General features: G+C 35.4%; 1 protein-coding gene across 2 annotated transcripts; it reads left to right on the top strand.

The window, feature by feature from the left end:
- Positions 1-1,758: 1,758 nt before the first annotated feature.
- On the top strand, positions 1,759-16,709 carry Kcmf1 (Potassium channel modulatory factor 1). Of its 2 annotated transcripts, none has more exons than XM_089708194.1 (9): positions 1,759-1,954; positions 2,117-2,284; positions 3,282-3,418; positions 6,253-6,371; positions 6,932-7,030; positions 8,618-8,789; positions 10,709-10,859; positions 14,042-14,316; positions 16,621-16,709. In XM_089708194.1, exons 1-9 carry the CDS (start codon positions 1,939-1,941, stop codon positions 16,672-16,674), a joined length of 1,191 nt encoding a protein of 396 aa, XP_089564320.1. In that variant the 5' UTR covers positions 1,759-1,938; the 3' UTR covers positions 16,675-16,709. The 2 variants fall into 2 exon arrangements, with proteins under 2 accessions (XP_089564320.1, XP_089564321.1); XM_089708195.1 differs by having other exon boundaries at positions 6,932-7,027.
- The last annotated feature ends 314 nt before the right edge of the window (positions 16,710-17,023 follow it).

Raw genomic sequence — 17,023 nt, forward strand, 5'->3', positions numbered from 1 at the left:
AATTAGTATCAAGGATCTACACCACAGAACATAATATATACTCAGGGGAGATCTACACTCTTTGGAAAGGAGTACGGACACAATTACAAACTTATGGAAGCTAAACCTAGGCAGAATGCTAAAAGTAAAAGGCATTTTATTCTGTGGTAGAGGTGAGGAGGCGTAGACAGACATAGCTTCCTCTTTCTACGTGAGGAGGACTCGTAGACTTAGGCCGCCTGTCCATCTGCAAGAAAACTTTCGCAAGAAATGTCAGACAGTCTGTCTGACAGTAGCTTACAAGTCTACAGTGCCACAAACTTATCTGACCCGGTGGCAAAAACTGGAACTACGTGCCGCCATTTTGAAATGTCACATTTTCACAGACTTTTCATACGGAATATTTTGTTTATTTAAAAGAAAGCGACATCAGTGACACTGTCACCGGGTCAGATAAGTTTGTGGCACTATAATTCCGCGTTTCCACCTGCAATTAGACTTGCAAGCTGCTGTCAGACAGACTGTCGGACATTTCTTGCGCAAGGTTTCTTGCAAATGGAAACGCGGCCTAACAGTAACTTGCAAGTCTAATTCCGCGTTTCCACCTGCAAGTAGACTTGCAAGCTGCTGTCAAACAGACTGTCGGACATTTCTTGCGCAAGTTTTCTTGCAGATGGACAGGTGGCCTTAGAGATCTAGAGGATAATAGGAATCAATCATAACCAGTGGTCTATACTACTTTTTGGTAGTCGGTCTGAATTTGTAAATGTCTTTCTTTCCATGGTTCGTCCCATTTCCTACTCTCTATTCTAATTCAAGTTATATCTGGCCGTGGCGCCACCCTAAACTAACACAAGCACTATTTAAATCACCCTCACTATACCTATTTTAAGTATGTAGATCTATGTAGATACTATTTTTATTTAGACATACCAAAACATTTTAAATTGTTTGTCGTGGATATATAAGAATATTAAATTTTTTTTTTATAACAAGGTGCAAAGTATTCAGTACATTTCATACTCTAGAGCATCTCTAGAGTCTAGAAAAAGAATGAAGAAAACAGAAAAGCCATGAGAAAAGCTATAATAAATACAGTTTTCTACAGAGTATAGGTAGAGATAAACTACGATAACATGGCGCGCCCCTCCAAATTACTGTTTCAATGTGTGTAGTGACATCCTAACGAAGGAGTTTGTATGTAGTTGTACGTATTCGTCTTTAGTACTTTACGTCCAGATTTGTTGGTCAACTAATCATAAGTTGCCGAGCGCCCAAGACATCGCACGTGTCGTTTTCATAGAATGCGTCAGTGCAGCGCCATTACTAATATTAATGAGCGATTAGAGCGTGACTAGTCGAGCAACAAATCCGTGGATTTGTTTTTGTTTGACGGCCGTCTCATTACGCACACATGCGTTGTGAATCTTGGTGGTGCATTGTAAATACTTTCACAAATACTTTCAAACGTTTTGAATTTTGGAGGGGCGCGCCATGTTATCGTAGTTTATCTCTACTGTCTAAGTTATTAATGGCAATAAAAATTTATTCTGAATCATCATTATTGAAAAGATTTTATTATGTATTGGACGCGTGATTGGACGTAACATCATAGGTCGATCGTGGATCGAACCGTCGAAGGTACAAAAAAAATCAAATTTTAATACACAAACTTATAAACTAGTCTATGTAAAATTGAATATAATCTATAACTAATTAAATAGTCTGTGATAATGATGATGGAAATTTTAAAAGTTGGTAACACTTGTCATGGTCATTATGTGACGTCATTATGGCCTGGTTGGGTTAGGTTTGCTTGGAAATTTTTGTTTTAAATCTTGTATTTTAGTATAATAGATGTTGTGCTACTTATTTTAGATTAGTAATATAAATACCTCATATAGTAGCGATAATTCTAGTGCCAAGATTTGTTTGTCTCGGCGACGTTTTCTGGCGAAAATGAATCGCCATGAAGGTAGGTAATGATAATCAAAATTGTGCTATGCTTTTGTCACAATAAATTTCTTTGCGAAAAATTGTAAACAGAAGGAATTAACTACTTCGATAAAATGTATACATCATTTGGATTAATTTTATACTGTACTGATTCTTTTTTTATTTGATCTCGTAATTTTAGGAGTCAGCTGTGATTCTTGTTTGAAAAATAACTTTAGAGGACGACGATACAAATGTTTGATTTGCATCGATTATGACTTGTGTGCTGCCTGCTATGAGTCCGGCGCCACCACAAATCAACATACAACAGAACATCCAATGCAATGCATACTTTCTAGGAGCGATTTTGGTAAGAATTCATTTATTATTGATGAATAATGGACTTGGCCTACATTCGCCAAAAAGAAACGTTATATTTTATTACTACATATTTTTAGTAACAAGTTAAATTGATTTGGTATATATTTCATGCAAAATTCGCTTTTTTACATAATAAATATTTTTATAAATTGAGAAGCATGTCAAATTCTTGTTGAAATCTATTAGGATTTATATTTGTATAAATATGTACGAAGCAAAGCAGAATTATAATGAAATGGCATAAAAATTTATTAGAAATGTACCAATAATAGTGTACAACCTAATATTATATGATGCTTTTTTGTAGTTTTTAATCGATTCTTTAGATTGATCAAGTTTATTAATATATTTACAATTTAGGCATAGTCTGATACAATATGTAAATGCTATATAAGTGAAACCATAGGTTTTAAAGAAGGTATTATAATGTAGTCACATAATTGAATTACTTGACAGTTTAGAGTGGAAACAATAAAGTATAATAATCTAACTTTAACTTTATACCAATAAGAATTAATCTAAAATTTCCTTATTTTATCTGTAAAAAGATTACTCATAATAATAAAAATTATTATCTTGAACTGGTTCTAAGGTTTGTATAAATATGTATCAACGTCTGGTCATTTTCAATGAGAATATTAACAATTTATTTCTAAATATTACCCATCCTACTACTATTATAAAGGCGAAAGTTTGTAAGTATGGATGTATGGATGTTTGTTACTCTTTCAAGTAAAAACTACTGAACCGATTACAATTAAATTTAGCACACACATAGAGGGTAACTTGGATTAACACATAGGATAGGTTTTATCCCGGAAATCCCACGGGAATGGGAACTATGCGGGTTTTCCTTTGAAAACGCGGGCGAAGCGGCGGGCGGAAATCTAGTACTACTCTATATACCTGTATTCCACTAAACAACTTATAAGAATCTAATACATAAGGACACAATTAAACTGCATGTAAACATTGTTAAACTTCAGATCTCTACTATGGCGGAGAGACATTAGCATTGGAGCAACCTCAAGCTTACACATGTCCGTTTTGCAATCGTATGGGATTCACAGACACAGGGCTCATGGAACATGTCACCGCGGACCACTCAGACACAAGTTTGGCAGTATGTACATAAGATTAATGTGATAGTTTATCACAACTATTTTAGATTTAATTAATTGTGTGCTTTATTTAAAAATCTTAACTATAAAATGCAGTTCAATAAAAAAAAAAGTATAAATTATATATCACTAGCGACCCGCCCTGGCTTCGCACGGGTGCAATGCTGATACTAAATACACTACAGAAAAACTGTGAACGTTGTACATATATAAAAATATAGCGGCCTGCTCTGGCTTCGTACGGATATAAAATATATATCCAGACGGCCGGCCAGTATCGCCGCAAACGCTACGTCCCGCAATTTTTAAATCTGTAATATCTTCGAAAATATTCACTAAAAATCATACGGTGTAAAGGGCCATCTATATTAAATGAACAATGTATTCAAGGTATTTAATTGGTTAAGGATTAATGCTGTATTGGTTAAAATCGCTTCGAAAATAAGCCATTATTTGTTGTAAAAAGTAAATGACAAAAAAAAGTTATTGTGGGTTATCCATAAGAGATAGACATATACCACCGCGGACTTTTCTGTAGACCTTTTCAATGTGTATAATACTTAGTACATTATTTTGATAAAACTCGTAGGGTTCAGCCAGCGTTTGCAATGTAAGCGGAAACAATGTAATTTTTTACGACATCACATTAGAAACCTCAAAAATAAAGGTACTTCTCCACTATTTGATGGATGTTATCTATACTTATAATAAATCTGTAGAGAGGCCAATTCTGTACATGAAATATATTTAAAAAAAAACTATGAAGGGGTGATAAGGGATCGCTACTGATGCCAAAAATGCAATCAGTAAAATTTTTGTCTGTCTGTCTGTCTGTATATTCGTTATAGAAACAAAAACTACACGACGGATTTTAACGAAATTTGGCACAATTATTCTTCATACTCCTGGGCAGGTTATAGTAAAAGAATCATGTAAATCGGTGTAGAAACACCAAAGTTATACATGAAATACGCTTTAAGTCATCGCGCGTGAATTACAGAATCATGCCATAAGGATTATTTTTGTGTATCAGTTGCCGCGTTCGACGCGCTTCGCGGCGGGAGCTATAAAAAGGCGGCGGGTCCGCACCCGTTTCGCGTTGTCACGGCATCACGTGTGAACGGCTGAACCGATTTCGATAATTCTTTTCTATTATATTCCTTGAAGTACGAGGATGGTTCTTATGTAGAGAAAACGTAAATATGTACCACGGGCGAAGCCGGGGCGGACCGCTAGTTATACATATAAACCTTCCTCTTGAATCACTCTATCTATAAAAAAAAATCGCATCAAAATCCGTTGCGTAGTTTCAAAGATTTAAGCGTACAAAGGGACATAGGGAAATAGGAACAGAGAAAGCGACTTTGTTTTATACTATGTAGTGATAACCAGTGCTATATGACCTTTAAAGAAATATCAAAGCATAAAATACATTTAGTTTGAAATATCAAGTACAATATTTTTTTGAGATCTAGATTTTTATTTAGATAAGGGGGCGTCCATAAATTACGTGAGTTGTTTTAGGGGGGGAGGGGGTCGAGTAAAATCTCATCTAACCTTACGTTGGGGAGAGGGGGGGGTGTCGGCAAATATCACGCAATTTTTTTTTAATTGAAACAAAACAAATTATACTCTTTTGGTCCATTTAATCCATTTAAATATTCTATTGTTACCTTGTTATAACACTAAGGGCCGATTTTTCAATGCTTGAATAAAACTTATTCGTCGAATAATGTATAAAACTACCATTTTAAAAACGTATTCTAATTGCCCGTATTTGACAGCTTACGTGACATTTTAATATTATCGTGTAATACTTTATTGGACGGATAAGTTTTATCCAAGCATTGAAAAATCGGCCCTTATTATAACTTTCAGCAATATTAATTACTATTTTTAACTAGTCGTAAACAAAAGCACGAAGCGATTTTTTTTCTTTTTACAATGACAAATAAACATAAGAAACCCACATTTTGAAAAATCTCACGTGAGATGGGGGGATGGGGGAGGGGGTTCAATCAAATCTCATGATATCTCACCAGAGGGGGAGGGAGGGTCAAAAAATGGGCAAAAACACCTCACGTAATTTATGGATGCTCCCTAACTGATGCCGACTGAAATAGTTCATATAAATGTGTGTTTTATCTCTATAATATCTTATTGATATGTATTTGTTTGATGTAAAATATCCATCTGTCATTATGGAGAGATTTCATTATATATTGTATTTTGTGATGTTGATCTCTACTATAAAATATAAAAAATACACTTTTGTTGCAACATTTATTGAGCAAAACATTTAAATATCAATGATTCTCTTATTGAAGTGGCAAAAACAAAGATCATTTACAATAATATAAAAGGGACAAAACTTTCCAAAATGAGAAACTTTCTTTTCATCACCCAATTAGATTTTTTTTTAATTGCTGCTAAAGGCTGGCAAATTTTATTAATTTTGTACTAACTATACTGTTATATCTGTCCTTTTCCCTGCTGTGGGAACACAATGGACTGATGATGGTAATGACTGTAAATTGTAATTGTACAAAATGATTTTCCTTTATTAATAATTTAATTGAATGATGTAATAAATATAGAAAATTATTATAATTTTGTTTTCAACTAAAAAAATCGTGAGTAATTGCATATGTAGGGTTAGTTGAAAAATTAGTAAAATCCACTTCAGAGGATTTAATTTCTCTTCAAAAATTATAAGAATTGTTTGTAATATTATCAGCTTCATGTCAGCATTATTGAAATTCACCCATAATTATATCAGAGCACCTTATTTTTAAAATGAAAATTCCAAATAATAATTATTATTCGATATTTTTAGGTGGTGTGTCCAGTATGTGCGTCAATGCCAGGTGGAGAGCCCAACTTTGTAACAGATGACTTTGCAGGACATCTCACACTCGAGCATCGCAGTGGACCTAGGGATCTTATATCTTTTCTCATATCCTTTTTAAATAGAACATTAATTTCATGAATAATCTCATGCATACAATATTGTATAATATAATTTATATAAATTTATAAAGAAGACCCTCCTCATCAAAGGGTCACGAGTGGCTGAGTTGATCAGGCATCCGCCCCGGATTGGCGCGAAAGGATGGGGTTCGAATCCCGCCTCGTGATCGAATTTTTTCTATTCATTATAAATTTATATTTATAAAGCATTTGAATGCCATAAAACCAAAAATATCAAATTAATAAAATTTATAAATACAACTAAATTGTTGTAACTATTTAAAAGTAAATTAAAAAAGGTATTGTTTTTTCAGAGAGATATTTAGCTTTAAAATATTTATACATAGGGGATATACTTATGTATTTTACTAAGATTAAGAGGTGTGTACTTTTATTTTAGACAATATGTTGTGCAAAGTTTCATCCAAATCAGTCCAGCAATTTTTTAGGCCAATTCATTACAATCTTGTAAATCTTTGCTCTTTGTAATATTTGAATAGATTTAAGATAATCGATATGAAATAATACTCCTTAACGCATAAACACGACGAGCCGAGCGGCATCAGGCACGGTGGCGTGCGCCGCATACCGCCCTCGGGCCGCGGCGTGAGCCGTCCGCGACGCACCAACATGCAATTTAGGTAGTAAGTCACATGGGTTTTATTTACTATGTAGATAAATAAGTTGTTAGGTTTCATGCATTTCCGTCTTATTACAAAACTTAAATAAACATGATTTATACCCGTCTGGGTATATTGGTTATGGTATATATATATATCTATTGTCGTGGTTTAACTTCTATGATTTGACAATAAGACATGTTTTTGAAGAGAAAACTTCTTTAGCGGCGTTGAGCACTTTTTCTGTAATGGATATAAAATCTTAAACTCGCGTCAGGACACGTGACCTGATCGAAAAATCGTAAGACGGATACCATTCCAAAATATCAAACATGCTCAACGTTAATAATCAAGTTTTCACTTCTGCCGGCACTCCCGGAATGCAACCCGTCTTTTTTAATAAGACTTTTATTTAGACCATGGTTCTACCTCCCTTTAGACCTGGTTTGTAGTTAGTCTGTGTTTTGTAATAAGACGGTATGTGTAATAAGTTTTTCGTTTATGGTCTTTTTATGTATTGTAATTTTTGTGTGAATTGAATTTTTAAAGATGAAGGCTATTTTATTTACATTGGTTGTTGGTACTGTAGTCAGCTAATGAATATTTAGTTGAATAGATTATGTTTGTTGATCTTCATGTAAAATCTATCCAATAATTTTGTTTGAAATATCACACAAATATAAAAGTTCAGTTAGGTGACCTGCAATATCTGCATCTTTTTATGTCATGATGTCCTATTAAGATTGTAAAAACCGTTATTGTAATCTAATTATCGAAATTCCTAATGATCGAAAAATTGTGATCGTGACATTTGCTATTATTTTTCGCTGTGTTCGATGTGAAATTTATCGATGTTTACAATTTTACGGTAACAAATATCTCTTCTGTGTGTGTTTTCACAAAACCTAGTTTAATTTTTTTTTGTATTAATGTGGTTTGTAAATGGTTTAGATTAACAATACGAACGCGAGCGGAACCAAGAGGTCAAAGCTAGTACTTTAGTGTAAATCTCTGTGATTACAGTACATTGCCAATATAGCTTAAGACTAGCGTGGTTTCTATATTGGCTCTTGAGACACAGTATTTAACTAATTCAGGAGCCTATGGATTCATATATAAGCTGTACCTATTTCTTTATGTCAATAAAGTTATTATTATGTTTCTCGGTTCCATAATACTCGGGTACCACCAGAAGGACGGTACTCGGACCTTTGGAAGGCTTACGTGGGGACACGGATCCAACACGCAGAGGCCCTTTCGAGAATTTTACTGTGTTGTGATTATTATTATTATCATAGAGATCTAGAGAGATGCCAATCGCTTGCGCTGAGTACGAAACCGTGTCTCATTACAAATTTACGCACACAACTGCAGTAAACAAAATCAAAACAATACTTCGCGTTGTGTGCGTGTCATCACATAAAAATATGAGAGCGACTATTCGTTCGCACACTAGATTGTAAGTGACGTACGTATACAGCACCACTACAGCTTGTTCTTTTTTTGGGCATATTGCTGCGACACCGGCCCCGCCCCCTAACCATATCTCCCTTTAGCTTCTGTGATCTGTGATTATTATATAATGTTCTCACAAATAAGTGCACATTCCAGTAGCGGCGGCATATCGTCCCTGTCGCCGTCGTCGCGCGACGCGGTGGTGGACCCGATAGCGGAGCTGCTGTCGCAGCTGTCGGGCGTGCGGCGCGGCGCCGGCCAGCCCAACACGCCCAGCCAGCTGCAGCAGTTGCAGATGCAGCTGCAGCTCGAGCGCCAGCAGGCCACTGTGAGTGTATAGTACTATGCAATAAGGGTTGCCATATTTTTTTACAAGAAATAAAGTATATTCATGTCTATGAAGATTATTAAACAGTATTTTAGCAAAACAAACAGTATTTATTGTAGTGTGCGCCCTCTGACTAAATAAAAAAAAATTGTGAGCGTCTAAATGTAAAGGCTTTGTCAGATAGGACGCGTATTTTAGCGCTGCGTAGTAGCGCTACAGCGTCCTGTTTTAAGTCAAACAGAACGCTTTAGCGCGCGTTAGGACACAGCAATTGATATTATTAAAGCTGCATGTTGTTTACATAATTATTACTTACGAACAAACCAAGGTACAGCGATATTAACTCCGGAGTCGAAAGAATTTTTTACTTACCAGTTTTATTAATTTCTTCTCCGATTTGTGCCCACAATTTTGCCTTCATTGATCTATCTTTATAGTTTATATGAACTATCCTTCGTATTATATAAGCATGGATATTTTCTAACCAATTCTATCAAATTTTCGGTCATTATGCAGTATTTTATTATTATTTTACGCCTATTAACTCCGACGCTAAAATAAAATTTGTAAAAAAATACAACACCCGACGTTAAAGCGTCCTAACGCCGCGACAGAGCGTTGCGTACTGCTAGCGCCGGCGCTCTGTTTGACGGTATTCTACGATGGTAGTAGAACACATCTTAGCGTCATATCGCGGCGTCAACTTAACGCTCTGACGCGCGCTAAGTACGCGTCCTGTCTGACAAAGCCATAACACATAATAATGTGTCTGCACTTTGATGCTGAAAACAGTATATTGTATACTTTTTTTTTGTTAAACAGTAAAAAGTATATTTTAGTGAAAAACAGTAGAATACTGTTTAAAACAGTATAGTTGGCAACCCTTATGCGATACAAGAATAGGATCGATTCGGCGCCATGTTGTGACGTCATGGTTGTTAATTGAATGAATTTGTGATCTTGTTTGTATTTTAAATTTGATGCGTCAGGCAAGATAAAGTAGTGATTTATCAGTAAATTTAAACAGTATAAATGTCATTTGCATTCAAAAAAGTCATTTTTTTTTTCGTTTTCAAATACTCTTGTGTATATGACAAACTCAAACATTTATTTATTCAATTAGACTTCTTTTAGAAGTAGTTTCGAAGCACTTTCAACGAATAGTTTGTTTGGCCAGATACCGGATGTTCGGCCTGACCACAAGCCGAATGTTCGGTATCCGGCCGCCGAATATTCGGCCGGTGGCATTTTGAGTTTCGTAGGTGCGTGTCGCGCACCGGCACGCCGCCCGCGCCGTGCAGGTTTTGACTTGTTTCGTAGTGAACGTTCGCGCGGTCACAGTTCTTGGTAGAGACAGACACTTTTATCGTGTCAGTCAGCACGAAACAATTTCGTTAAAAATAATAAAAATAAAATCTACCAAGTTTACTATCCGGTATCCGGCCTGATAGTACATTACCATCCGGTATCCGGCCGGATAGTAAAAAGGAGCCGGATAAGCCGGATACCGGATAGGAATCTAATATTCGGTGCATCTCTCTTTCTCTATTTTTAACATTTACCACCGATTCGGAAAGCAGTATCTATGGAGAAGAACCAACCAGAAACTCCATAGTTGCTCTTTTAAAATCATATCAACATTACAATTCAATTTTACATAATATGTAACTTATATTTAACTAAATAATATTATATATATAGTGTCCTATGGTGGACTAAGTTTTTAGTTTTTTAGATGTAATTACTAACATATACAACAATTACTTACATACTAACAATACTTAGGTTTTTTTATTTTTTACTAACAAATGGATCTGCGATATCCGAATTTTTCTGCTAAAATAACTAAATAAATATCATACACAAACATGCATAGTTATATTCGCTTCCACATAACTAATGGCCGCATTCCCGTGCAGGCGGCCCGGCAGCAGCTCGAGCGGCTGCCGCGGCGGCCCACAGCCGCGTCGAGCGCGAGCAGCGCCGCGCCGCCCGCCGCGCAGCCCGCCGCAGCGCAGCCGCACGCAAACGACGCGACCGACTCGCAGTTCCTGCTCGCTGGCTTCCTTGGTATGTGTACTGAACTAGTGATACTTTTATAGTCGAACCTATCAATTTTATCTTTAAAGAGAGGAAAACTGCGTAGAAAAAAGACTTGTTTGCACTCCGGGAGTGCCGGCAGAAGTGAAAACTTGATTATTGACGTTGAGCATGTTTTGATATTTTGGAATGGTATCCGTCTTACGCTTTTTCGATCAGGTCACGTGACGCGAGTTTAAGATTTTATACCCATTACAGAAAAAGTGCTCAACGCCGCTAAAGAAGTTTTCACTTCAACATCGATTAAAGTGAATTAACCGATACGGACTTGAAACATTTGTCAATCGAACTTGAAACACATGTCAATTTTAAATTCATCAGGCGAATCCCTGTCCCAGTAATATACTTTCTTTCGTAAATTTAAGGAGCAAAATAAGACAAGTATAATACATAATTAAAAAAACACAACGCATTTATTAATTTATGTTAATTTTTATTCACAAGTTATCAATGCATTGTGACGTCAGTTGTTTAAATCAGAAATTGTTTATTATGTTTAGAATGGTTAACCAGTAAAATCAAATCAAATCTTAAAATAACTTGTATCGGTCATTATTATTATGTAATCGTAATTGAAATAAGTTAAGCAAATGTGCAGTTCTAACAAAACGAAATATCATGTTATTCTATGTCGTCGTTACTAGGTTATGTTGTTGAATTTTGTTGAACTGTCAAATGTTGCCTATTAAAATGACTCTACTATACACAGAACATTAAAAACAAATAGAAGTGCTATAATGTCATAATTACTATGAAAACCAGTGTCGCCAAACCCACACATTTAAACCGATAGTTATACTATCTATGCCTTTGATTGGACGGCTTAATTTGAGTAAAAACTGTCTTATACTCTGTCCATTATATTATTTGCTTTTTGACAGCTTCACGCCTATTGTATTGTCTATGTTAAAATGTCATACAAATAATTATCGTACTTCATGGACAGGTCCCGCCCACTTAGTGATGTCTACACAGAATTATTCAATGATGGGTCGATAGATTATAATAATCGATAGAAATACTCTGTAAAATATATCCAATACAGAAAAACTCTTCTATTATGTTATATAATTTTAACGTAAAGACAACCAAATTGTAACAGAGAAACCAATAAATAATAAAATATTAGTTTAGTTTAGTTTTAACATACAATGCATAGATATGTGGTCTTATTATTACATATCTTATTAGTACGTTTACGTTGTAATTATTATTCACGTACCTGATTCGATTTATGATAATATTTTGAATTTATAATTGAAATGGTATCACAATCGATGATCTTTTGAACATCACTTCTGGTATCACCCGTCGAGCTGTCAAAAAGCAATTCTTCTAGTGGACAGACTATAGGTTATAAATTCAGCATTTCAATATGTACCCTAACGCACCATGTTACGGTTTATTTTAGTATAACAACCCTAGGTATATTAGCTGTTTTGTTTCTCATTGCACAGAAATTCCAAATTCGAAAACATCCAGCTACTCCACAACAGAGGGCGTTAGTTTTCGATAGATATAACTTTGAACCTCAACACATAGAGATAAGGTTGAAATTTGTGTCACTCAACATTAATGACATTAACTTGATATTTATCTGATGCTATGCCCTGAGGGATGTCAGCCTTGTTATCGATAATTCACAAATAAATATTTTTTGTGTATTTTTTTTCTTTCTATTATATGAGTATAGTATAATGTGTCACATTTTGGAGTATGTTTTGGTACTAAGTACGTCTTTTTATATATTATTATTATTAAATAAAAAACGGAATAGAATAGTATTACTTAATCTATATTTACAAAATATAAACAGAAAATATGCATTATTTTAAATCTTGGAACTGCCGTAGGTTTGCTGTATCGGTGGCCTTTGTTAGACCGCTTTGTGCTGTTCGGCATCCAGTTAACTCGTTGTTAACGTTGCATTTATCCATTTTTCTTTTAAATTAGCCTCTTTGGGAAATCTATAAAAAAAATTGGACAAATGAAAGCTAAGGAAAAATAAAATAAAATTTTATATTTATAATGTTTGTCTTTTCTAAAGTATCGATACTGTCGATATGCGCCACAAGCAACACTAACGCTACATTCGTTTGTTTATTGCAATAATATTCCAGAAAGTCTTGTTTGCTGTTCAATCTATAATAGTACTAATTTCTTACGGATTAAGGTTCATTTTGACTAGATATTTGTATACAATTTTGACAAATTACAAGCGAAGTTACAACATAAAATAATATATGTAAAATAAATAAAAATAAGACTTACCGATGGTATGAAATGCCTCCATTGCTGATATTATTTCGTCTGCTATCATTTTTGCACTCTAATACCGAACAACACGTCCTAATTAATTAATAAATATGGATAAAAGGTTTGACAGCTGACAACCGACTCGAATATTTTTCTGCGCACAACTGAGAGCAAGTTAGGTGATCTTACCTTACAAGTGACACGTGGGCCACGCCCACATCACACTTCTATCTACTTTACTGTTCTGTGCTACTATAATATGCTGAAATTGTTTATTTGTGAATTATACTTTGATCGCGGTTGTCAGGTGGAGGATATTTATATTATGTGTTACGTAATAGAATTATTTTATTTTGGTTATAGCAAAGTGTTACATATATTGAAGTTCTAATTGGACAAAATAGAAGTAGATGTAATCCATATCAATGCTGCTATGTAAAGTTAGTGGTTATATGCACGTAGTGACACATCATCAAGATAACTCACAAGTTATCTTTCATCACGATATAATCAATTTATATTTTATACCATTAGATGAAATCATATAATCACACACATATAGTGTAGCCTGTTTATTTTTTTATTTATTTTTATTGCATACAGAAAACTTATAAATATTCTACAATTATATTTTGCTACTGTACTATTATACAGTATTTGCCAGAGTTTGATGTTATGGCAATAAAACAACGAAATATAATGTCTACATGACGACTCTATAATACCTGTATTTACAACATTGACTTATATACTATATTGTATGTGCATATTTAAATCTTAACTTATTTGTGTAATGTTTGCTAATTTATTACATGTTGATACTTGCAAATATGTATGTGTATGTGTATCACTACACAGTACAATGCTATAGTGCTATTCTATCCGAATGTGTGCAGGAGCGACGGAGGGCGCGGAGACGGCGGAGACGGAGTGCCGCGCGGCGCTGCTCCGCGGGCTGCTGCTCGCGTCGCTGGGCCGCGCGCCGCCCGCGCCGCTGCCCCCCGCGCCCGCGCCGCCGCCGCCCCACAGCGCGCCCGCCCCCGCGCCGCCGCGCCCGCACCCCGCGCAGCCGCACCCCGCGCAACCCGCCCCCGCGCAGCCGCAACCCGCGCAGCCCGCGCCCGCGCCCGCCCCGCCCCTGCCGCGCGCCAAGCCCGCGCCACGCACCAAGGTATAACTGTGGCGAAACGACAGAATACAAACAGTAGCCAAACCCACTACTCCTAATTGAATGACCGCATAGGAATCTCATTGTTGCGCAAGTATGCGTGGGTGTATCGTTTCGAATGTTTTGAAGAGGGTTTTGCTTCTGTTCGTATCTGTTGACCGTGCCTATTCAAATCCAAATCCAGCTTCGTGATCGAAGTTTTCTATTCTTTAAAAACTTTATAAGACTTAAAATTCAAAACAAAGTATTTTTTATTTTTTTTAACTAATATTTGGCACCTTTATGTTACGCTTGTTGAGCTAAAATGATGGATGGTTAATCCAATCACTATCATTATCGATCAAAATCAATATTGATTTACTAAAATAAAAACTAAATATAATTCATTGATTGTATTCTGTCCTGTATATCATCCATTCTAAGGATCATCCACACCAAGTCACCAAATATACATATAATACAAAAATTGGCTGTTATATATTAGTTTTAAATATTAATATACAAAAACAAATGGTCTTACCACAAAACAATTTAAACACAGTCTAACTTTAAACACTTTAATAGGTGTCTTTGTTAAATATGACAAAACCAGATTAAAGAGAACCCGCGTTTAAAATTTAATCCTGTTTAAAGTTTTTTGTGGTAAGACAAATAGTATTTAATATATTGATCATACTTATTTATAGATTATACATGCATTTGAATTATACAAATAAATAAGAATACATGAACATTATGTTCACGTCACTTATCACTGAATTATTAACCGACTTCCAAAAAAACGAGGAGGTTATCAATAGGCATGACGACAGTATCCATAAATGTTCGAATTAGTGTTTTTAAGGGAAAATGTATAATATATAAATTAAAAATAGTGACTTAGAAATATTAAAAACGTTAAGATTAATGAGATTATCAATAAAATAAAACATTAAAATTCTGCAGTCGGCCATTTTGACTGAAACACGCGTGACGTCACGTCTACGTAAACAACTCACAACAACTTCGCGGCAGGTGTATTTTGTTGTTATGAATATGCTGAGAATACGCATTTTTATTTATTTTCTATTTTTTCACGTATGCTTTATCGACTCAGAACAGAAATATAATTGCGAATTCACGAATATGTGGTTCGGGTTTCTCTGCGTCATACAATCATTTCATATTATTTTCTCACTTTAAACAATTACTAACACTTTTTTTGGGTATTATTTTTATGTAGATTCACATTGCAATACTGCACACCACTTATAAACTTTGAAATAAGATTCTTTAACACTTTATAATTAAATATTTGTTTAATTTTACTTCGCTATGCATACAGATAATTACGTATTTACGTAAGAGTGACGTCACGCCTACGCCATGACACCTGTGAGCTGTTTTAGCACAGTTAATAAATATTTTTTGAAAAATGGCTTTTATATTCGTTAAATTTAAGTATATTAGCGAAATATAGGGTTTTTCTTGTTTAATAAACGTATACACACATTATGGAAGAGGGTTTGAAAATCTTTCGTCATGCCTATTCGGCCGGTATAATTTTTTTTTGTATGTATGTACACCGATTACTCCTAGGTTTCTTAACCGATTTACGTGATTCTTTTTTTATTCGATGCGGGATGGTGTCGAATTGGTCCCATAAAAATTTTATTCGGATAAACCCAGTAGATTTTATTTTATGAGCATTTTTGTCTGTACTCGATGACTTCATTGAAATGTAGCAAGTAACTTTGATTCACTTCCCGGTAACCGATTGAGCTGAAATTTTGTATATGTACTTATGTAAATTGGATAGCGATGAAACATTATCATGACATAGAGCTGATTTGATGATGGAATCGGAAGGTGGCCTTAGGAACTCAGTAATATAGTGACTCAATTATATCGAGATTGGGCTCGTTTGATTCGTGTTGAAAAATACACTAAAAAGTACTAAATAAAAATAACTGCGTTAAAAACAACCGACTTCATAAACAGAAAAGTAAAAAATAAAAAAGATTTGATATTATTAATTACTACTTACATATTATTTAGATGTGCTATTTATTAAATAGGTTTGAAGTCGGTGCCAAACACTAAGCACTTAGTATGTATTAAGCCCGTACACCGACATCAAACCTTTTAGGTAAATAGCACATCTAAATAATATGTAAGTAGTAATTAATAATATGAAATCTTTTTTATTTTTCACCTTTCTGTTTGTGAAGTCGGTTGTTTTTAACGCAGTTATTTTTATTGTATAAAGCAGCATGTATATTTTTAACTGCAAGTTGTTGTGTAACTAATGAGTGCGGTGTGTGTCAGGAGGCAGCGGCGCGCGCGCACGGCGCGGCGCGGCAGATGCCCGAGGGCAGGTAGGAGCGCGAGCGGCCGCCGCGCGCCCCCAGCGCCGCCGCCCCGCCCCGCGCCCGCCCCGCGCCCGCCCCGCGCCCGCCGCGCCGAGCGGGCCGACCGCCGACAGTGTCCAATGTAAATATGGAGTCGCAACGAGTCACGGGTCAGACCGGTGACGCGTCTACCGGATTCTACTTCGTTGTTTTTCGCTAACACTTATTAGTGGACGCTTCGTTATGTTCGTTTTGTTGGCTTTCGAAATATCAGTGTGATTTCCTTTATCATAGAGTAAATAGTTATGGAATGTTTTAATCGATTTATAAATAAGATGACGAACGCTAGGTACGGTCACGATATTTATAACGAGCGGGAG

This window comes from Colias philodice, chromosome 20 (assembly GCF_061535455.1).
Source record: "Colias philodice isolate Cphi_HAF_F1 chromosome 20, ilColPhil1 Martin Lab GWU primary, whole genome shotgun sequence".
Taxonomy (NCBI): Eukaryota; Metazoa; Arthropoda; class Insecta; order Lepidoptera; family Pieridae; genus Colias; species Colias philodice.